General features: G+C 37.8%; 1 protein-coding gene across 4 annotated transcripts in view; it reads right to left on the bottom strand.

Moving 5' to 3' along the window:
* Nucleotides 1–14,506: 14,506 nt before the first annotated feature.
* Nucleotides 14,507–23,051, bottom strand: part of LOC124781688 (DNA topoisomerase 2-binding protein 1-A-like) — a 274,059-nt gene continuing 265,514 nt past the window's right edge. For all 4 annotated transcript variants that reach the window (XM_047253880.1, XM_047253881.1, XM_047253882.1 and 1 more), the window contains one exon: nucleotides 14,507–15,091. In XM_047253880.1, the coding sequence (XP_047109836.1) occupies nucleotides 14,878–15,091 (214 nt within the window). In that variant the 3' untranslated portion in view covers nucleotides 14,507–14,877. The remainder of the gene's footprint in view (nucleotides 15,092–23,051) is intronic.

Genomic DNA, 23,051 nt, shown 5'->3' with positions numbered 1-23,051 from the left:
TATTTACAATTTGTACAGAAACCAGATGGCAGTTATAAGAGTCGAGGGGCATGAAGGGGAAGCAGTGGTCGGGAAGGGAGTGAGACAGGGTTGTAGCCTATCCTCGATGTTATTCAATCTGTATATTGAGCAAGCAGTAAAGGAAACAAAAGAAAAATTCAGAGTAGGAATTAAAATCCATGGAGAAGAAATAAAAACTTTGAGGTTCGCCGATGACATTGTAATTCTGTCAGAGACAGCAAAGGACTTGGAAGAGCAGTTGAACGGAATGGACAGTGTCTTGAAACGAGGATATAAGATGAACATCAACAAAAGCAAAACGAGGATAATGGAATGTAGTTGAATTAAGTCGGATGGTGCAGAGGGAATTAGATTAGGAAATGAGACACTGAAAGTAGTAAATGAGTTTTGCTATTTGGGGAGCAAAATAACTGATGATGGTCGAAGTAGAGAGGATATAAAATATAGAATGGCAATGGCAAGGAAAGCGTTTCTGAAGAAGAGAAATTTGTTAACATCGAGTATAGATTTAAGTGTCAGGAAGTCGTTTCTGACAGTATTTGTATGGAGTGTAGCCATGTATGGAAGTGAAACGTGGACGATAAATAGTTTGGACAAGAAGAGAAAAGAAGCTTTCGAAATGTGGTTCTACAGAAGAATGCTGAAGATTAGATGGTAGATCACATAACTAATGAGGAGGTTTGAATAGAATTGGGGAGAAGAGAAATGTGAGGCACAACTTGACTAGAAGAAGGTATCAGTAGGTAGGACATATTCTGAGGCATCATGGGATCACCCATTTAGTATTGGAGGGCAGCGTGGAGGGTAAAAATCGTAGAGGGAGACCAAGAGATGAATACACTAATCAGATTCAGAAGGATGTAGGCTGCAGTAGGTACTGGGAGATGAAGAAGCTTGCACAGGATAGAGTAGCATGGAGAGATGCATCAAACCTGTCTCTGGACTGAAGACAACAACAACACCAATTATTTTATAGTGCATAGCCACAGGATTACTAATGATTTTTGGTGGGTCCTACATTTTGGAAGAATTCTCAACCTGACATAGTTCCTATTAATTGTTCTTAATTGCAAACGCATGTGTTCGTGTGTGTGTGCGCGTTTGTCTATGTGTGTCTACTGCTGACAAAGGCCTTAATGGCCAAAAGCTATAATTGTGTGAATCTTTTTGTTGTGCCTCTCGCGACTCAGCATCTCCACTATATGGTGAGTAGCAACTTTCCTTCTCTGGTATTGTACATTCCATCCTGGATTTTCCATTGTTTGAAATAAAACATTTATGTAGCTTTACATAGAACACTGTCATCTGTCCATTTATAAGAAAAGTCAACACCAGTTCAATGCAAACATCAGTGTTATGCAGAGTTCACATCCTTTGAATTCAAATATTCTGAATAATTTATGGAAGGAATGGAAAGTAAGACAGTCATTTACTTGGTTTTTGAAGTTCTGGGAATTTACGATTTCCTGCCTTATAACTACTGACAGACTAATACAACTTTTCAAACGTAATATAAAACTCTACTCAGAGCCCTAGAAAGGGTTGTACAGTCTATATGGAAATTAGATTTGCTTCTAATATTGTGGTTGTGAATTGCACAGTTGATGCTAAACTAACTTGTATTACTAATCTAAAATACCATTACAGAGTACATATATTGGCACATAAGATTCAGAATCTTAATGTCCCTGAAGAGACTTCTGCAAATGGTCACATATCAACATTTGATCACAATCTTACAGTATGATTCTGTAGAATAGATTCTTCCTTTCACTTTAAAAAATTGTGCCACAAAGCGGCATTCAGCGAAAGTGTGCTAGCATCCTGTCTGCAGTGCAACAATGAGAGAGACTTGTAAGTACAAGGCAGGCAGAACTGAGTTTATTGGTTAGCCTTCCATATGCAGGTGCTATCTCAGATTATTATCCATATAGATACCTAGACACTTTGCACAATGAGGCTCATGCAATGTGTGCCATGAATCTTACTTCTGGCACCTGCGAGGTCATTTTTATTTGTATGAAATCACATAATATGAGAATTCATAAGATTAAAGGTTAAGATTAAATTATTCTCCCGGCTGTAACCGGTATGGATGTGTTGTACCATTTATCGGTTTACTTGTGTGATCAGCAAACATCATAGTTTTCAAACAGTCTTACATTACCCTGTGCAAATCATAAATGTAGATCAAGGATAGCTGGCCAAGCACCAAACTTTTTATGACTCCTTGACCCTTAACATAAAACTCCCGAGCAATCTCATTTTTATTATTTCGGCAGAAACTTAAATCCTGAGTATACTTGGGCAACTTAATAAAAGGCCTTCAAAAAAATAAAACTCCACTTACATCCATTTCAGCACTGATAGTTAAAAGTTCATCCACTAAAGAACATCTGGCCCTACATTTGCAGCCTTGCTGTCATGTTGAAGTGGTTGTCATTACGTATTGTCCTTAGTGTGTGCAGCTTTGGGTACTCGACAGCAGAATGTGCGCTTTCAGCCTCTTGCTGTATTGTTTTTTCAGCAATGCTTCTGAAAAAGGATGGCTATAGTGATCCTGAATTTGACATTGAATTTAATGGCTCAGAAAGTGCAGAAGAATGTGATGTTACTTCGTTACAGATTGACAGTGATGACAGTTCATCATTATATAAATTGAGAGTGTAGGGGGGAGAAAGGAAAGGAGAGGGAAGGGATTACTGATGTCACAGGCATTGGAACTTTATGCAGAATCCATGACAAGCAGTGAAAATGTGTATCAGACCAGGATTGAGACCCAGTATCTCCTGCTTACTAGGCAGTTGCATCAACCACTGCATCACCCAGACACAGTCTCTAACAGAATCATTCAGACTATCTTGGCATGCCTCCCGGCCAACCCACTCTCCCACATGCATCATCTACCTGCATTCTCCAACCATGTCCTCCATGCTTGCTACATTGAGATTCCCATAGCAGTTTGGACATAATTGTGTGTCCGCACTGAAGGTGGTGGAGTCATTGCCCATTGAGGCAAATCAGTTCTATGAATGTCTTCATAGCAACACAGAATCTAAAAAAATGGCTTCACGTTTCAGGATATTTTAGTCAAAAAGTCCAGTGCACAAGTATATTTGGGATTTTATTACTGGTACTCTTGAAACTTGTGAAACTTATTATTTTGAGCTTTAAAAGCTACCTTTCTATGTCCATATGTAATATCATTCAGTAAACGCTGTTTTTCACTAATAAAAAATATTATTTTTTTGGAACATAACTTTAAAAAAAATCATTATGTTAAGGAGTTAAATATTTCCCCATCAGAAATTGAGTCTTATCCACATCTCCATCTAGATCCTTACTCCATAAGCCACCTTATGGTGTATGGTGAAGGAGGAAAAACTGTCTGTATGCCTCTGAATCAGCCCTAATTTCTCTTATCTGTCTTTGCAGTCCTTATGTAAAATTTATATTGGTTGCAACAGAACTGTTCATCAATAAACCACAAATGTCTGTTACCTGAATTTTTCCAACAGTGTTTCACAAACAGTACGTCATCATCCCTCCAGCGAACCCCATTTGCATTTGTGAAGCATCTCTGTAACAGTTGCATATTGACCGAAACTAATTGTAACATATCTAGCAGCACACCTCTGAATTGCTTCAGAGTCTACCTCTAATGTGATCTGATGGGGATCCCAAACACTCGTGCAGTACTTAACAATGGGCTGCATAAGTGTCTTGTAAGCAGTCTGCTTTATAGATGAGGTATTCTTTCCTAAAATTCTCCCAATAAACTGCAGTCAACCATTCACCTTCTACCATCCTTATATGCATGTTCTATGTCATATAGCTTTGCTGCATTATGCCTGGACATTTAATCAATGTGACTGTATCAAGCAGTATGCCAGTATTCAAATATTACAGGGCTGAGTTTCCTACTCATCTGCATTAACTTACACTTTTTTACATTTACAGCAAGCTGCCATTTGTAACACCAACTTCAAATTGAGTCTAAGTCACCCTGTATCCTCCTACAGTCAGCCTGCGATGATACTATCCCATAAACTACAGCATCATCAGCAAACAGTTGCAGATTGCTGCTCACCTCATCCGTGGTATCATTTTTTAAAGGGACCCCTTATTTTCTGTTGTTAAAGTATGCTACCTACTGAATAAAACACTTTAACTTCACATGATGTATATTTAACACTGATGACAAACAGAATTTTTTTTCATTGAAGCTCTTTCAGACATCATCTGTAAGTTATTTTTAAGAATACAAATTGTTGCATATCTTTCTTCTTAAACTTAACAGTAGCATAGTGATATATTTAGACAGTTATCACAGTGGAGTATTGCAAACATTATTAATCTCTGAGTTTCAACAAAATTTCCTTGGGTGAAATTTTTAAACATGACTCACTCTAGCTTGCATACAGAAAATCTCTAGAAATTCCATTACATAAGAAAAAAATATTACTGTGTTTCTTCATGGAGTTAATCTTCCCTTACATTCACCTAAGCTCATACAAAGAACATGTAGAAAGTAACAAATATCAATAAGAGTTCCTTTCTCCAAAATTTCTCTTCACTCTTTGATCACAGTTCCACACTGATCTGATTAACAATTGTTTCACATGCTTTTGGTAGCAGGTATAATAGTTTTCTTTAATTACTCACCCTCTTTAGTCCACTTATTATCCACAGTAATGATGTCCTTCACCTCATTTGCTTTGTGTTCCCTCTTCATGATCAACACTCACAGTGTGCAGAATGAGATTTTCACTCTGCAGCGGAGTGTGCGCTGATATGAAACTTCCTGGCAAATTAAAACTGTGTGCCCAACCGAGACTCGAACTTGGGACCTCTGCAATATCCCTTCTTTCAGGAGTGCTAGTTCTGCAAGGTCTGCAGGAGAGCTTCTGTAAAGTTTGGATGGTAGGAGACGAGGTATTGGCAGAAGTAAAGCTGTGAGGACGACGTATGAGTCGTGCTTGGGTAGCTCAGATGGTAGAGCACTTGCCCACGAAAGGCAAAGGTCCTGAGTTCGAGTCTCGGTCCGGCACACAGTTTTAATCTGCCAGGAAGTTTCAACACTCACAGTTGAACTTGAATTGTTCTTAACTTATTGCTTCCTCCAGTTTTGCCATTTCAGCAGTATCAGACATATGTTTCTGAAATTATGTTCATATCAGAACCAGTATAGTAGGTTGGTATGATATAATAAAGGTATACATATTTCTGCAGATGGACATTAACTACAAAAGCCACCCATACTGTCACAGTAAGTACAGAATTAAATGTTGGATCCAAATCAGCATATAAAGAACTCTCATGGTACTGTAGTAAAGCATGTTCGATTTTTTTGTCACAGAACCAGCACTCAGCATTACACTTTGAAATAGCTATGTAACCTCCTATACAACATCTGAACATGGGCCTGAAAAGCTCCAAAAAATGGTTCATAGAACCAATAACTATAAACGATTGGTTGCAGTTTTCCGTATTTATATTGAATAAACATTCCTGGGTTCTCAAACACGCATAATGGATAAGCTTACTAGATAAGCATTATTGTACAGTGGGCTTATTTATTTTATTTAATTTAGCGTATGGCATTTAAGTACTTTTCAGTATTGGATCACATTATTTTACATTACATAACATGACATATATCCACAGACAAACATCTAGTCCTTGTATGTACCGTATTCAATTGATTTTTGGGACGCCATGAGGAATTCTTCCAAGTTCCCACTAAACACTGTGGCACTGCATTCATCTCTGATGTGTTAGATGGTCTGTTTAGGCATGCCACAGTCATATGCTGGCGAAGACAGCAGTCTCCATTTGAGGAGTGAGTTAGTACATCTTCCATAACCAGTTCTTAGTTGGTTCAGAGTTGACCAGATCTTGTGGGGCTGATCAAGCCCAGGAACTGCCTTAGTAATACAAGCCATTAGGTGGCAAGTTGTTGGGGCATTTTGTAACCATTTTCTTCTCCAAGAGCTGATGTCAGCCCCAGTGAGGCTGTTGAGAGCAAGACGAGGATGTCTTAAACGAAGGCTCTTGATACTCGGATCAGGTATATCTATGTGTACCAGTAGTTCAGGGTTTGCTTTGATCTTGTTGTATTCCATGACCAAGGCTGCTTCTTGTCGCATTTTTGGGGGTGGTATATGACTCAGGACAGGTAGCCATATGTCAGGTGTAGACCTAACAATTCCTGAAATAATGAGCATGGTGTCATTAAGTTCAACATCACTTTTGTTCACACGGCTACTGTCCAGCCATACTGATGCACAGTACTCCGCCGCAGAGTATATGAGGCTCAGCGCAGACGTCCTCAGAGTTGTCGCCATTGATCCTCATGTGGTTCCACAGAGTTTATGGATGAGGTTGTTTCTTGTTCTCACCTTCGCAGCTGTTTGGTATGATTTAAATGACTATATTCTGTCTAATGTGGCCCCCAGTTACCTCGGCTCCTCGTTGTGGTTGAGGCGTGTGTCGTCAAAGTATACCTCCAAGGCTCTGTCAGCTTTTCTGTTATTGAGGAGGAAGCAAGTTACTTCTGTCTTCACTGCATTATGCCTAAGCCTCCATTTACGGAAGTACGCTGCCAGGGCAGACAGATTGGATGTCAGGGTTTCTTCCATTGTATTGAAATCGGTGTGCCTTGTTGCAATGGTTCAGTATCGTATCCTGGTATTTTTCCTCCGGAGCGTAGTTGATCTTCATTATGTGTATGGGTTCCCTGTAGGGTTACCACATCACTGTCGTGCTTAGTCAATAAATTTTGAAGAATTTTGCATTTGGTTTCACTGACATCCTCAATATTCAGCTGGCATATTTTAATACTTGTTCCAAGTTTCCTTGATGTTTGGCCCTGAGAAGGGCTTTTGATATGATTATGAGTCATTTCCTCTCAGTTATGTACTTCTCGAATAGCCAGGATATCTAGAAAGATTGTCTGGCTGCCAGTTTTGTGGCCTTCTTAGCACCACCCAGGGATCACGTGTGGGGCAAATTTCAGGTTTACCACCACGGATGTGAAGCAACATTGACCCCCTGTGGTGGGCTAAGGACCTTTCATGGTCTGGTGGGAGTGGGTGGCACCTATCGGGGTGTGTTGTTATGGACTGAATAACACGAAGACTTGTGGGGAATGGTAACATTTAAGTCAAGTAAATATTTTATTTTATCTGTTAAGTGGTGAGCATTTATGTGGTGTAGTTTAATGAAGTGTGAAGGAGAGGGGGATCTTGGAAAGAGTATCAAGATTTACTATGGCCTTAGTACTCACTGTCCTCTGTATAGTAAAGAAAGCTTTCCCCACACACTACAGAGGAACGCCTATTTAATAGTAATTACTGTGGTCTTTGTACCCTTGTCTATCCTGTGCGGAGAAACCACTTTTTTCCTACTACAGAGACTGGCCAGTTTCTTGTTGCAATTAGCTCAAACACAAAGAGTCCACTGGAAATAGCAATCCTAATGGTGATTAAAATGCTTGAGGAAAATGAACATCCTCCAAGTCTTCCTTCCACTATGAGAGGCATGCTGTAATTGAATGATGTCAATCTCCTAAGAAGTTTACACTAAGAATATTATTCAAATAAATGACTCTCTCTATTCACAAATAAATTATAAATGAAAATTCCATGGAATATAATACAGTACATTTTATAGATTTAATTAATTAAATGAGAATATGGTATGATGATTTATACCATTTCATACTATGTTGTAGTAACATTTATTGGTATGTGTTTATGCGAAGGAATTTTGTACTATTTTTGAATGTACTACATACTATTGTTGGATAAGTAAAAGTTATTTTGCAGGGAGAGTCTAACTTGGATTTCTTTGAGTAGTCAAGTTAATTGCTTATATTGTATAATCTAAAAAATTAAAGACTAAGCAAGTGGGTTGAATACCTAATCAAGTATCTTTGCAATTTAGTCCACATAAATAGTGGCATTGAAGGGAGTGCAAGTACTTTATGAATTTAAGGACAGATAACATGACTGGCTAGTTTGAAGCTACACTCAAGTGACTTCTGTACAATTTGAATCTATTGTAGGAAGGAATAATTCATGAGAGAAACATATGGAAGTGGATGATGCCCATATACTATGTGGGCCTTCACCTTAGAAGAATCGACTATATACACAGTCATAGTACATAAAATGTTACAATAATACAGATGTGACAAACACCTAAAAGGAGGATCTAGTTACTATAGTATTCTTTAAAAGTTAACGATCAACGTACAGCAGTATTATTAAATTAACGAGACTGATTCAATTAACAGAACACTCTTACTGAAGCATTTCAGGTCTCGTGGTTTTGAGAAGATGATGGAAATGACTAGCAATGATGATAAAATTGCGATATCTACCCAGAGGGTCCGTGACTGCTACAAATTGAAATATATTATGCAAGAAGTATTTTTCAGTTCCTAAAAAGAATTCAATTAGAAATTGTACCTGTGTTTGTAAATTTAAATGTTTTCCTATATTACTAAATTTCTGCCCTGAAGCCAGTCAACAGCTATATAGGACTACTTCAAGTGAGAGAAATTCCTTCATTGTTGGGGCAGTTTTTCAAAAGTAGTTGTACATTACCTGCGTAACACCTCAGAATATCATGGATTTCATCTTTAGGTGGTGGTAAGCTCCCATTAATTTTTTTAAGGAAAGAAGAAAGTAATGTTAGTCACTCCTTTGCTTAATAAGCAAGAAGCCACCCTCCTCCAATTCCAGGATTTCTAAAAAAAAAAGATGAGAAACCCCTCCCAAATTATTTTCCTTGATCTGCCACTGCAAGTAACTCTTGTCTCAAATTTGGAGCGGTTTATGCAAAATTGTCTCTGTAGATAGATCAAGACAGAAAATTGTGGATGTTGCTTCGATTTAATTAATTTATGAACAATATTAAAAATATCAAAATGATATACTCACACAACAACGCATTTCAACTGCTTCCTTCCCAGAAAGGTAAGAACAACTCTGAAACAATAAAACTGCACTGCAGTCTTATTACTGTTGTAGCCAATATTTTCTTTGTCTTCAATTCTGCATAAATGATCAGTTAAAAATAAAAAAGTAAAACTTCAGATTTGCTGTATTGTTAAGCGACAAAAAGGCTACGCTTGATGATGCTCTTTTTTCTTCAGTAGCTAGATCATGTGGTTATATAAGGAAAACACAATTTAACTGCCTCACAACTTCAAGTTTTTATTGCTATGATGCAGTTTTAACCCCTGGTGTTTTCGAAGCTAGACACTATAATAAGCTTATCAAGTGCATTTTCTCTGTTATTTAACTCTAATAGGATTTCAGTACCGCATCACCACACACACCTCCAGCCTCAACAAATGGCATTAGCCATGGTTCTTCCCTTCATGAAAAAACATTTTCACAAAAATGAACTTCATAGCTTTTGGTTGCATTTGCACAGAGGGTATGCAGAGTTGATTACAAAGGAATTGCAACATTTCATACCTTTCCCTACCAATGACAAGTGAGCACAGCTTTTCTACTCTTTGCAGTACTAAAACCTTAAAGCGAAATAGTCTTAATGTGGAAGTGGAACAAAGACTGATGGTGACAACATTTATTCTAGATTTCAATGGAAAAACCCAAACGATTTCATTCCTCACATAGTGACATCACATTTGAGAACATTGTTATCAACTGGATTTCACATTTAAAAAAGGATTTTCAGTTACTACAGTTACTATACTTACTGTACTGTGCACACTGTATTTTCAATTGAAATTTTGTTCACTAGTCAATAATAGTCATTAATCATGTACCTTTAGAATAAATAACTTATTGCATTAATTTTCTTGATCTTTTTCATATCAGCAGGATTCAAATTAGTACATTCGTTAATTCTATGTGACATTTCAGATAGCATTGCAAGCAGGTTTGCAGATCACAATCCAAGCAAACAGGGATCCACTGCCTTAAGGGGTTTTTCTGTTCTGAAAGTTTCAAAAAAAAAATGAATTTCTTATTGTATATGTTGATACATTATATTACGGAGAACACGTGTCCAAAACCATTTTGCCCATATACTATTGCATATAGTCGAAATACACAATCATCGGACCAGCAGTTCTTTGTCATCGAGCACTGTGCTCGGTGGCAATCAGACCTGTATACGAAGACCTATCGAATGACAATCCACTGGAAAGACGTGTTGGTGCGAACACTCAAAACTCTAATGAGTTGATAAATTCGCTGATTTGGAAGCTTTCTCTAAAATACATATATTCCGGTAAAGAAGTAGTAGAAACTGTAAACATTTTGGCTACAGTTATCTTCAACAACAACTTCACAGGACTCGCACAGACAATAAATGTCATGGGCATTCAACTTGGCAACGCGATGTCAAAAGACGCAATGCAGACTGCGTTGTACGCAGCCCAGGAGGAAGCAATGCATGCGAATGAGATCGAGGAAGGCATGCTGTATGCTCTATGCATCACAGACTGATGGTAAGGTCCAAAAACCCTTCCAAAACTGTAATCACAATTTCCTAGTCTTTTTTGCTGGGTGTTTCGACTAGCAAAAAACCGATTGACTGATTTTGATGCTGCTTAGCAATTTTTGTAGAGAATTGAAATAGCATTGGTCAGAACCTCTACAAGTTAAACAGTTGTCAAAATATCAATTTTTACATACGCCTGAATGCCCAAACAAAGTTCACTTTTTTTTTTCTTTTTTCTTCGAGTAGTCGCCAATTTGTGAAAAAATGGTGTTTTTCACTTTTCAGTGGTTCCGACCATTGCTACACTCATATATTTTAATACTTTTTTGGTCTGGTCTCCTTCAGACCACTCTGTTAACTGAACCAGGTCAACATTCTGGCAGTTACCATCAACTAGAGGAAGCAATGTGGTGCTGGTGTGCAAGACTCACATGTCCCCTTCTTCATTGGACTTACTTGGAGGTGCTTTGCCAATCTTCTTCTCAGGATAGTCGGCTGCGACGATCTGCCCAACTTCTTCTCCAAAGATATGTTGCTGTTTGGAGGAATTTTCTCTACTCTTAAAAATGATTGGATACACTCAGGATACTCTTAAATCAATTCGACTATATTTTCACTTCCACAAACGGAACACCACAAAACAGTTTTCACATAAATGGGTCATATTTTGTAAGTCCAATGATTCGCAGTCCGTCAGAAACTATTAATTACTTTCACAATAAATACAGTTCCAAAAATATCTCAACGTTCTCACAAGTCCACCATCTACAACTATAGAGAGTCACTAAGTAAGTAAGTAAAAGTAAGTGTCTTTTCTTTTACACAATTCAACTGTTCAAAATAATGACTGATGTAGCACCGTCATGGAATAATGCGCACTTGCTCCTAGTGCTGGTCCTGTAGCTTCTGTGATGAGCGAGGCAACCACTTGCCCGTGCTGATCAACCATTCACCTTGTGGCATTCTCTTGACACATGTCCACCCTGCGCAGACAGGAAACCAGCGCGAGGTAGACACTCTCCCGCTTCTCACACTCGTACATAAAATATCGGGTGTTCGAGATGGTGGAAAGCGGAGGGTCTCTAGAATTTGCATCGAAATTCTTGAGGCACTACAACATGCCTACAAGTACTGGCGTGCATTACGATCTTCGGCACCATTTTGTTTAACAAAATTCTACAACTGATCAACATTAGAGATATAGGTCTATAGTTCTGCACATCCGTTCGATGTCCCTTCTTGAAAACGGGGATGACCTGTGCCCTTTTCCAATTTTTTGGAATGCTACGCTCTTGTAGAGACCTACGGTACAATGTTGCAAGAAGGGGGCAAGTTCCTTCACGTACTCTGTGTAAAATCGAACTGGTATCTCATCAGGTCCAGCAGCCTTTCCTCTTTTGAGCGATTTTAATTGTTTTTCTATCCCTCTGCCATCTATTTCTATTTCGATATCTACCATTTTGTCATCTGTGCGACAATCTAGAGAAGGAACTACAGTGCAGTCTTCCTCTGTGAAACAGCTTTGGAAAAAGACATTTAATATTTCGGCCTTTAGTCTGTCATCCTCTGTTTCAGTGCCATTTGGTCACAGGTGGATCAAAACAAAATGTCCAGACACCCTATCGCTTTTACATAAGACCAAAATTTCTTAGGATTTTCTGAGAATTTAGTAAATAGAACTTTACTTTCGAATTCATTGAACGCCTCTCGCATAGCCCTCCTCTAACTAAATTTCGTTTCGTGTAATTTTTGTTTGTCTGCAAGGCTTTGGCTGTGTTTATGTTTGCTGTGAAGTTCCCTTTGCTTCCGTAGCAGTTTTCTAACTCCGTTGTTGTACCACGGTGGTTCTTTTCCATCACTTATGATCTTGCTTGGTACATACTCATCTAATGCATAAATACGATGGTTCTGAACTTTCTCCACTGATCCTCAATACTATCTGTACTTGAGATAAAGCTTTTGTGTTGAGCTGTCAAGTACTTTGAAATCTGCCTTTTGTAATGTTTGCTAAACAGAAAAATCTTCCTACCTTTTTTAATATTTCTATTTACGGCTGAAATCGTCAATGCAGTAATCATTTTACGATCACTGATTCCCTGTTCTGCGTTAACTGTTTCAAATAGTTCGGGTCTGTCTGTCACCAGAAGGTCTAATACCTTATCGCCACAAGTTGGTTCTCTGTTTAACTGCTCAAGGTAGTTCTCAGATAATGCACTTAAAAAAATTTCATTCGATTCTTTGTCCCTGCCACCCGTTATAAATGTTTGAGTCTCCCAGTCTATATCTGGTAAATTAAATCTCCACCCAGAACTATAACATAGTCGGGAAATCTACTCTAAATATTTTCCAAATATGGACAACATGCCACTGTTGTTGACAGATTAGTCAAGAATTCATGACAATGGTCAGCTGCAATGTAATTGTTAAAATGCTGCGCACAGTTATCCAAACATGAAAAAACTGGTAAATGATTGGATTGACACCACCTGATCGGGTTCACCTCATTTTACAGGATACATTGTAAATTGTAAAATGAGTGGCCATCAACTATGGTATAGTGTACATAAAGTGGGATGAACCACTGAAGATTCATTTCTACCAGCAGGGTAGAAGCCATGTGTGTACTGTAGAGGGAGTAGGGAAGGGGATAGGTAGGTGGAAGACAGGAACCACGAAGATTTGGCCCAGCAGCGATAACAGGAATGATGGATATGTTGTTGGGAGAGTTCTCACCTGTGCATTCAGGAAAGCTGGTGTTGATGGGGAGAATTCAGATGGCGCATGCTGTTAAACAGTCATTCTACATACATACATATTCCAGAACCCACTGTATGGTGCATGGTGTGTGTTACTCTGTACCACATCATCATTTCCTTGCCTGTTCCACTTCCAAGTGAAGTGAGAGAGAAACCACAGCTTAAATGCTTCTAGACAAGCTTAAATTTGTCTTATCTTCAAGGTTATTACACAAAATGTAAGTGGTGGTAGTACAATCATCATGGAGCCAGCTTCAAATGTCAGCTCTCTAAATTTTCTCACTACACACAAAGAGATAATCTCCCACCCGGGTATTCCCATAGCATCTCCGTAATATCTGCATGTTGACTGAACCTACCAGTAACGAATCTAGCAGCATGCCTCTAAATTGCTTCTACGTTTTCCTTTAATTCAATCTAATGGGGATCCCAAACACTCAAGAATGGGTCACACTTTCGTTCTACATGCAACGTCCTTGATAAATGTTCTACAGTTCCCTAAAATTCTTTCAATACAGTGCAGCACATTGTGCTGAGCAACATTTTCTGCAACTGGGTGGTCCAGCCGAACTGTGGCCAGGAGACAGCTGGATAACACAGTTATTTTACATGCCATTCGAAATGATGTTCTTCACAGATGCTGTCTTCTGGATTCTTCCCACCAATACCAGCACTAGCTTTCGCGAACTGCGCAAGTAGGAACTATCTGTACAACATATCCTTTGTTCCCATACCCCAACCTAGCCTCAACCTTTGCTGGTCCCTGTCTTCCACTTATCTACCCCTTCTCTGTTCCCATTTCACTGTAAATATTTTATTCATATTTATAGATAGTATGAAAGCTACACTTTACAATGGAAAATGCTATGTCATCAGTGTGCATCTATTGATAACATTTTCTAGCTTCATTCATTAAATAATTATTCTATTTGCCAGCAAGCACTGAGATGCATCTACTGGTACGTGCTGTCGTGGGAGAATGCATTGCATAGCCTATGAGATACAGCTTTGGTCATAAGCACCCATTCTGTGGCTTAGTGCAGCTTCAAGGAAGGAATTAATAGTTCTCAGAGGTAGTATATATTTGTGTATTTTGAAATTTGTTTATTAGCAGTATGGTAATTTTACCTCCTGAAGATAAGTACTGACTAAATTATTATTCAAATAGAGCCCAGTAACTCACTGTAAATGAAAAGTGTAGGCATCAGAGGTGGTGTGGGTGGGAGGGACAAAAAAGTCAGAAACAAACTGATATTTTTTTTATTTACACACAGACTGTCAACAATTAAAACATACAGTGTACATGGGATTTTTTTTTATCCAGGAACTGTTTGTCTCAGTATGAGTTTACACTTTCCTATATATATATATATATTTAAAAAAATATGCATATATTAAAATGCTTGGCTTTTTTTCCTTTCTTGTTATGGCACTGCCATGTCAAATGTCCTGTACACATGTCCTGATATCGTAAACTAGTTACAACTTTAAGAGAAATATATAAAAACAACACATGCACATATTTATTAAAAAACTGTACATAGTCATATGTCATAAATAGCCCCACATCACATTAAAGCTAAAGCAGTTGGTCTCAGAAATGCAGCAACAACTATCATCTGTCCAACTGTTGCATTATACGGCTATATTCTGGAAGGACACATGAATCAGCATCTGGTGGAGGATCGTTAACAAGGTAATTGTTGAGATAGAGTGGAGACAAGCATGGTACTTTATTCTTAACCAATGCTTCCATATCTATTGGTTCATTTAACTTGTTAAGTTCAGCAAAGCAATGTGTTGCACCCTGAGGATTTTTGTATGGTGGCCTGTTGAAATAGAAACAATTATTAGTACCAGCAAAAATTAAACACATTTAAGTTGTGCTCCAGAAAAAATCCTCTTTAGTTAAATTTAAAACCAAATTCTGATCATCAGTAATTTAAATCTAGGCCTCCATACTACCCATTAGATGTTTTTATCATCTCTGAGAAATAATCATGATAATCAGTTCTTTCACCATCTTTTGTTGAATAGCTCTTAATGCTGCTGCCCTACACATGCACCTCACAAATATAGAAATAAAGTCAGAACGATATTACATATTTGGGCATGATAAGCTGTACTGAGCAACTGTAAGTGGCATTAATCATGTGATAAAACACACTATAACAATGTTCACATTGGTAGGGAAACTGGACATCCATTTATTCATGGGAGTTACATAGATTTGAAAACGTGATTACAGATTTATCACATCTGAGGAAAGTCTCCAAGCACACTTCAAATATCAGAAATTCGATAGTAGGAATACAGTCACTAACACCTTATTTACATGGCAATCTACTGTTCAATATCTCCGTTGTAGCTGGCTGTCTTTCCTCTCATCTGATTATGCTTGATACGAAATTTTCCATCACTGCATTACGGAAGATGATGATTTACTTAAAAGGCAATGGACTATATTACCCATGATACAGCACATACAGCAAGCATATTTAACAACCATTTTAAAAATAGTAACGACAACTGCTGCTATCAGCTCAAAAACAAAATCATTGCACTATGTAGCAAACAGTATCACAAAACAGCAAACCAATTTGGTATCAACCAAATGAAGGAAAAAATAATTCTTTTAAAACAACTATGAGTTTGTCACATTTTCTTTCCTGTAGATACTTTCATGAAAATATCATCCATCATTTCTCCAGTCACATAATAAGGTAACTTTAAGGTAATTTTAAGACAGAATCAGTAAACAAAAATGAAGACAACAATCACTCAGAAAGACAGGAATAACTCTGTTACCTACCTCATGCAACAATGTATCCCACTTTTCCTTACTCCACTGCTTTGGACCACTATGCCTCCTCAGTACTGTTATCTCATTATCCCCTTGAATTATTAATCTCCTTTACCAACTTATTATCTATCACCAAGCAACTTACTGTGTTCACTAAAAATGTAATTTGAAGTCAATACTGATGTTTGCCTGTGAGACTTTTATACAACAGTATTGTTTTGTATTTGCCACTGTCATAATGTTTCACAGGAGTGAGTACGTGTCAACCTGTGAACAACTACTTAATTTGAAACTTGGCCTATTCATTGTAATGTTGATGGTGATATAAATGTGGAGAAATCTAAATTACTTTAAAATCTGCATAGAGTACATCAAAAGCACAATTTCTAGAAATCTGTTTACAGCAGTTATACTAGACTTCAATAATTGGGACTCCAAAGGCTTAATGTACAAAGCAGAATTGGCACAAATGCATATGGTGCTGCCGGGTGAGAACACACATGTAAGATTAGTTGATATGTGGCAAAATTTACGAACCAGTGGGCAGTGAAACTAAGATTAAAAGTGACTGGGAAGTATGAACTAGATATCACAGTGGCAGTGAACAGTAAAAACACTTCAAGCAACAAAAAGTGTTCTCAGACTGAATAGGTTATTGCAAATAAAAAATAAATGGATGTCACACTACTGAATTCAACTTTCTTCAACCAATGAGAGGACGAGGATGACAGATGCCATTGTCAATGAGACATCAGCCAATCAGTATAGCACAACAGTAAGAACAACATGGTGAGCTGGCACGGGAGTTATGAGCAGGAGTAGCAAGCAGATGATAGATTAGATTAGATTTACTTTCATTCCAATTGATCTGTAGTGAGGAAGTCCTCCAGGATGTAGAACATGTCAGAAAAACAACAATACATGACAAATATGTACAACTCAAACAAATAAGCTAATGTACCATTCCACAGGTCCCAAGTGGAGTGATCGTCATTTTTTAATGAACACTATATGAAAGAATCATTTTACAAATACTAATGCATTGAATTTAAAATAAAAAAGTTTTGTTTTATTTATTTATAAGGTAATAAACCACCTACTCCAGTCCTGTAACCCGGAAGGTGTACACGATCAATAGCAGAGCCACGTGTGAAAGCACCCACGTGATTTACCAACTGACCTGCCTACACTGTGAAGCTTTCTATGTGGGAATGACCAGCAACAAACTGTCCATACGCATGAATGGACACAGGCAGACAATGTTTGTTGGTAATGAGGATCACCCTGTGGCTAAACATGCCTTGGTGCATGGCCAGCACATCTCGGCACTGTGTTACACCGTCTGGGTTATCTGGATACTTCCCACTAACACCAACCTGTCAGAACTCCGGAGATGGGAACTTGCCCTTCAGTATATCCTCTCTTCTCGTTATCCGCCAGGCCTCAACCTCCGCTAATTTCAAGTTGCCGCCGCTCATACCTCACCTGTCTTTCAACAACATCTTTGCCTCTGTACTTCCGCCTCGACTGACATCTCTGCCCAAACTCTTTGCCTTTACAAATGTCTGCTTGTGTCTGTGTATGTGCGGATGGATATGTGTGCGCGCGCGAGAGAGAGAGAGAGAGAGAGAGAGAGAGAGAGAGAGAGAGAGAGAGAGAGTGTATAGCTGTCCTTTTTCCCCCCAAAGGTAAGTCTTTCCGCTGTGTGTGTTTGTGTATCTATCGACCTGCCAGCGCTTTCGTATGGTAAGTCACATCATCTTTGTTTTTAAATATATTTTTCCCGCGTGGAATGTTTCTCTCTATTTTAAAGTGACTTTAAATCCTTTTGAAGATTTTTCTTATTTCCAGCATTGTTTCCATAAATTGAGCTGTTGGTTTGAAAAAGTGATATATTTTTAATGACAAACTTCATTAAAGAATAAATATATTGGGAAGCAGTAGTTAGTATCCCTAGTTCCCTAAACAAGCTTCTGCAGGATGTTCTTGAGTTCATATCACATATAACTCTTACTGCACGTTTTTGTGTCTGGAAAACTTTAGCTTGGCTTGATGAATTACTCCAAAAAGTAATCCCATATGACATTATGGAATGAAAGTAAGCATAGTATGCCAGCTTTTTCATTTTTATATCACCTATGTCTGACACAATTCGAATTGCAAATAGCGATTTGGTAAGACTCTTCAGCAGTTCTGTGGTGTGCTTTTCCCAGTTGAATTTATTATCAAGCTGTAATCCCAAGAATTTAACACTGCCAACTTCTTCTATATGCTTGTCATCATATGTTAGGCATATACTCGTGGGACACCCCTTACAAGTTCTGAACTGCATGTAGTGTGTTTTTTCAAAGTTTAGTGACAAGGAATTGGCTAGGAACAGTGATTAATGTCCACAAATATTTTATTAGCTATTTATTGCAATGTTTGTATCATCGGCAAATAAAACGAACTTGATATCTGGTAGTTACGGAACAGAAGCAGTAACCAGCACCAGGAACTTTAAGGTAAAGTGTTATTGTTCCTGTGTGTGATTAAGTGTTTTATTAAGATGGGTGACAAAGAAGTGGGAGACGGTGTGCTTTAAATAGATTGAAAGGGGGGGGGGGGGGGGGTGTGTGTGCAGGAATTAGTGGAAACAGAGATGTCCAAAATGAATTTAATGAACAAAAGCAAAGCAGACAGAAAATATATGGAGACCATGAGATCTGGTTAAGCTGCACTCCCGGTTCAGTAGTTTTGGTACACTACATAAATGATGTAGTAAACAATAGGATTACCAGTAGTACTGGAAGCACTGGTAGAGAAAGAAACACAAATGAATATGTAGGAGAGAAAAAGGGTTGTTTGTTTGTTTTGCAAATAATTAGAACTGCACAACATTCAGTGTTAGTCCATTGTATATTTTATATCCTTACAAAATATAAATTGCATTTTATAAGAATAAACATTAGTTGAACACACAACAAAAACAGTTACAAAGTACAGTTTATGTGCACGAACATATTACACTGTTGTTATTTTGTAATCTACAGAACGTTCTTCATTATGATCAAAGGCAAGAGTTTCCTGTTACCGATAAATGCGAAAGTTGTTAACAAGTAACAGGAACATGTTTTATGTATGTTTGACGATTGTATTGAAGCAATGTCTGGTATATTTTTGTTTTGCTTTTTTATTGTACCTTTTTGCTGAGGAAATTGTTTTCTAGCGCTATATGATAAATCTGTATTGTTTTCTTTATTTATACTACAACATCACTGTTTTGTGTTACAAATCAACAATTTTTGAATAAAAATTAAATATTTACAATTTCAATTTTGCTATAAATACAGTTTGCTTATATGAGGCATCACTCAGTTTCTAGAGTTCACCACTTCCAGTTTTTAAGGGAATCTAGTGAAACAAGGACTGCATATGTAAAGAAAGTGATCATTATGAGATAATAACTGACAGATATCCAACACACCTAATGTACAGGTAACAGCAGGTATGACTACGAAAGCAAAGCTACTATGAAAACTAACACAGACTACTCTTTCTTATGACAGTTTTACTGTGGTAGTTTTACAATTCTACATTTGCCATATAAGGGCATTCATAGAAGATAATAGTAGAAATGATTAAAAATGCTAGTGAAATAACGGGAGTTTAAGTGTATCTTTAGTAAATTGAACAAAGAAGTTGGTGCAATTAATGTTAACCTTACAAACATGATCAGAAAGACAAACTCAGTGGGAAAACTGTTTTGAAAAAAAGTTAGAAAAGTGACTAAAGAAATGGATGTAAAAATACAAACCACCATCGAAGAATGTGAAGCTAAAACAGACAAAGTTGTACAATATCGGGAAGAGAGGATGGTAGCTTCTTTAATTTCTGTCAGAAAACCCACATAGTATTACGGAATTGTGTACTGAAAATAGGGATGAGTTTGACACACGAACTGAACAAACCAAAGTAGAAATAAATAAGAAAAATTGAAACACTGGGGGAATGAAGAGAAACACAAAATATTAACTATTGAAGCTAAAAAAAATGGATGAGATGAATGAAAATGTAGAATCTAAGTTTTTGAAACTGAGAAAAAAGTTAGTGAAGTTCAGTGTGATAGTGTATCTGATCACTGAAGTTAAACACTCTCAGGACTGGCTAGCATTTGGATGGGTGACCATCCAGGTCTATTGAGTACTGTTTGCAAGCGGGGTGCTCTAAGCCCTAGTAAGGCCAATTGAAAAGCTTGACTGAGAAATGGTGGTTCTGGTCACGAAAATTGACAATGGCTGAGAGAGCAATGTGCTGATGACATGCCCCTCCATACCCACATCTAGTATTTGCTGAGGATGACATGGCGGTTGGTACGTGAGAGTCTAGTTTAATAAGTACTTTATCAAATGGAGTTTCTTTTGCAAACTTTAAAAAAGTTTGTAGTTTTGAACTATGATTAAGCACACCCACTTGATTTTATTACGAAATTTAATATGTCTGGAAACTGAAGTGATAAAGAGAAAAAATTCTTCTATGAGAGGCCATTTAAAGGAAGTTTACTACGGATGGACAGCCAAAATTAAACAGTCTTGTAATTCATGGGAAACATTTAAGTTATTCTTCCAGAGGAATATTGCCTAAAGATGAATGCATAAGGATTCTGAGTGAATTCTAGGTTAGTGACAGATTTGATGCCGAAAAGGGTGTTGTCAGTATTGGAATAACAAAATTAAATACTTAGATAAAGAGCTGGGTAGACCATCAATAATAATAGGATTAGAAAACAAACATAGAGAACTGTTTTTAGAGCTCCAAGGAGTCATATCAATGATTGATTGAACTACATGGGAAATGTAGAGAGAGAGAGAGAGAGAGAGAGAGTAAATCAACAGCAGGAAATCATGCTAGGCATTTTGAACCTGGAAACCACTCAAGGAGAGATCAGCTAGTAAACAGAAAGAGTAGGGCCACATTTTGGAAGTAATTGTGGTTATCCAAAATAGAAATGACAGAAGAAATTACAATGATTAAAGTATGGAGGCCAACTATTGTACACCACGAATGTAGCTTTATGGTCAAACAATGAAAATAAAGAACAGCTGATTAGCCGAGAAACAAAGTAGTAGTTCAAATAGTGATGAACATAGTGAGCTACTAAGTAGTAATGAAGAAAGTGAGAAAGAGTAAGTATCTGGATTTATGATGAGGAAGGGAATGGTAAATGATATAAGTAAAAGTAGTGATAAGGGGGGGGGGGGGGGGGGGGGTACTTGACCATAAATTTGGTGATCAGGATGACACTTTTTGCTAAAGAAAAGATTAATTGGGATATGCTATGTGAAGAAGACATGCTGGTAACTAACAGTGAGATATGGCATCCTGTCAGTTTAGCTCATGTACAAGGAATGTCTGTAAAATGTTTGGTAGAGAGGGTTACTGAATTAAATAGGATTTCACAATTTTTTAAACATACATTAAAACAGAGAAGGGGTAGTAATAATGCATATTTCAGGAATCAGGATTATAGCTGCCACTGGAAAAGTATTAGAAGCATTAAACAAGAAGTATTATTAACTACTGAATTTGCAGGCCAGCAATTCGAATGTAAATTTTTGGCAATTCCTGACCTGAGCACAGATGTGATTAGAGGTACAGAGTTTTTGTGTAAAGGGATGTCTATATTGATTTCGATACTGGAAAATTTAGTTTAGCGTGTAATGAAAATTTGTATAAAATACAAGGAGTACAACTTTGCTTTCGCCGTTTACCAATAGGTGGCGACAACAGTAAGTAGTGGTCGAAAGAAATAGATCGCAGACGTCAGGAAGATAGCTTGGACTTCGGTCAACATATCCTCATTAAAACATTAGTTGATTTGTGTCTGCATCATGTTGATTTGTGTCTGCATCATAAAGTTGTTCTTGATTAAAAATGTCAGTTTACAAGCATAATTTTCGTCAATTGCGGGAGGTGTTATTGTTTTGTTTCAATATGAAGAAAACAGCGGCTGAGTCTTGCAGAATGCTCTGAAGTACATTTGGTAAGGATGCTATTAGTGTAAGAACGTGTCACGAGACATTTCAACGCTTCAAGAATGGTGATTTTAACACTGTAAACCAACATAGTGGTGGAAGAGAGAATGTTTTTGAAGATGCAGAATTGGAGACATTGCTGAGTGAAGACTCGCGTCAAACTCAAGAAGAACTGGCACGATTAGTGGGAGTGACACAGCAAGCCATTTCAAAATGTCTGAAGGCTATGGGCATGATTAAGAAATAAGGAACTTGGGTCCCGTGTGAGCTGAAACCAAGAGGCGTTGAACGGCGTTTGTGTGTTTGTGAACAGTTGCTTCAGAGGCAAAACCGAAAGGGATTCCTGCATCACATTGTGACCGGGGCTGAAAAATGGGGTCTACATCTACATCGATACTCTGCAAATCACATTTAAGTGCCTGGAAGAGGGTTCATCGAACCATCTTCACAATTCTCAATTATTCCAATCTCGTACAGCGTGTGGACAGAATCAACACCTATATCTTTCCGTACGAGCTCTGATTTCCCTTATTTTATCGTGGTGATCGTTCCTCCCTATGTAGCTCAGTGTCAACAAAATATTTTCGCATCCGGAGGAGGAAGTTGGTGATTAGAATTTCGTGAGAAGATTCTGTCGCAATGAAAAACCCTTTCTTTTAACGATTTCCAGCCCAAATCCCGTATCATTTCTGTGACACTCTCTCCCACATTTCGCGATAATACAAAAGGTGCCGCCTCTCTTTGAACTTTTTCGATGTACTCCGTCAGTCATATCTGGTAAGGATTTCACATTGTGCAGCAGTATTCTAAAAGGAGCTGGACAAGCGTAGAGTAGGCAGTCACCGTAGTAGGTCTGTTACATTTTCTAAGTGTCCTGCCAATAAAACGCAGTCTTTGGTTAGCCTTCCCCACAACATTTTCTGTGTGTTCCTTCCAATTTAAGTTGTTCGAAATTGTAATGCCTAGGTATTT

Source organism: Schistocerca piceifrons, chromosome 1, assembly GCF_021461385.2.
Source record: "Schistocerca piceifrons isolate TAMUIC-IGC-003096 chromosome 1, iqSchPice1.1, whole genome shotgun sequence".
Taxonomy (NCBI): Eukaryota; Metazoa; Arthropoda; class Insecta; order Orthoptera; family Acrididae; genus Schistocerca; species Schistocerca piceifrons.
This window is presented reverse-complemented; position numbering and strand designations above follow the sequence as displayed.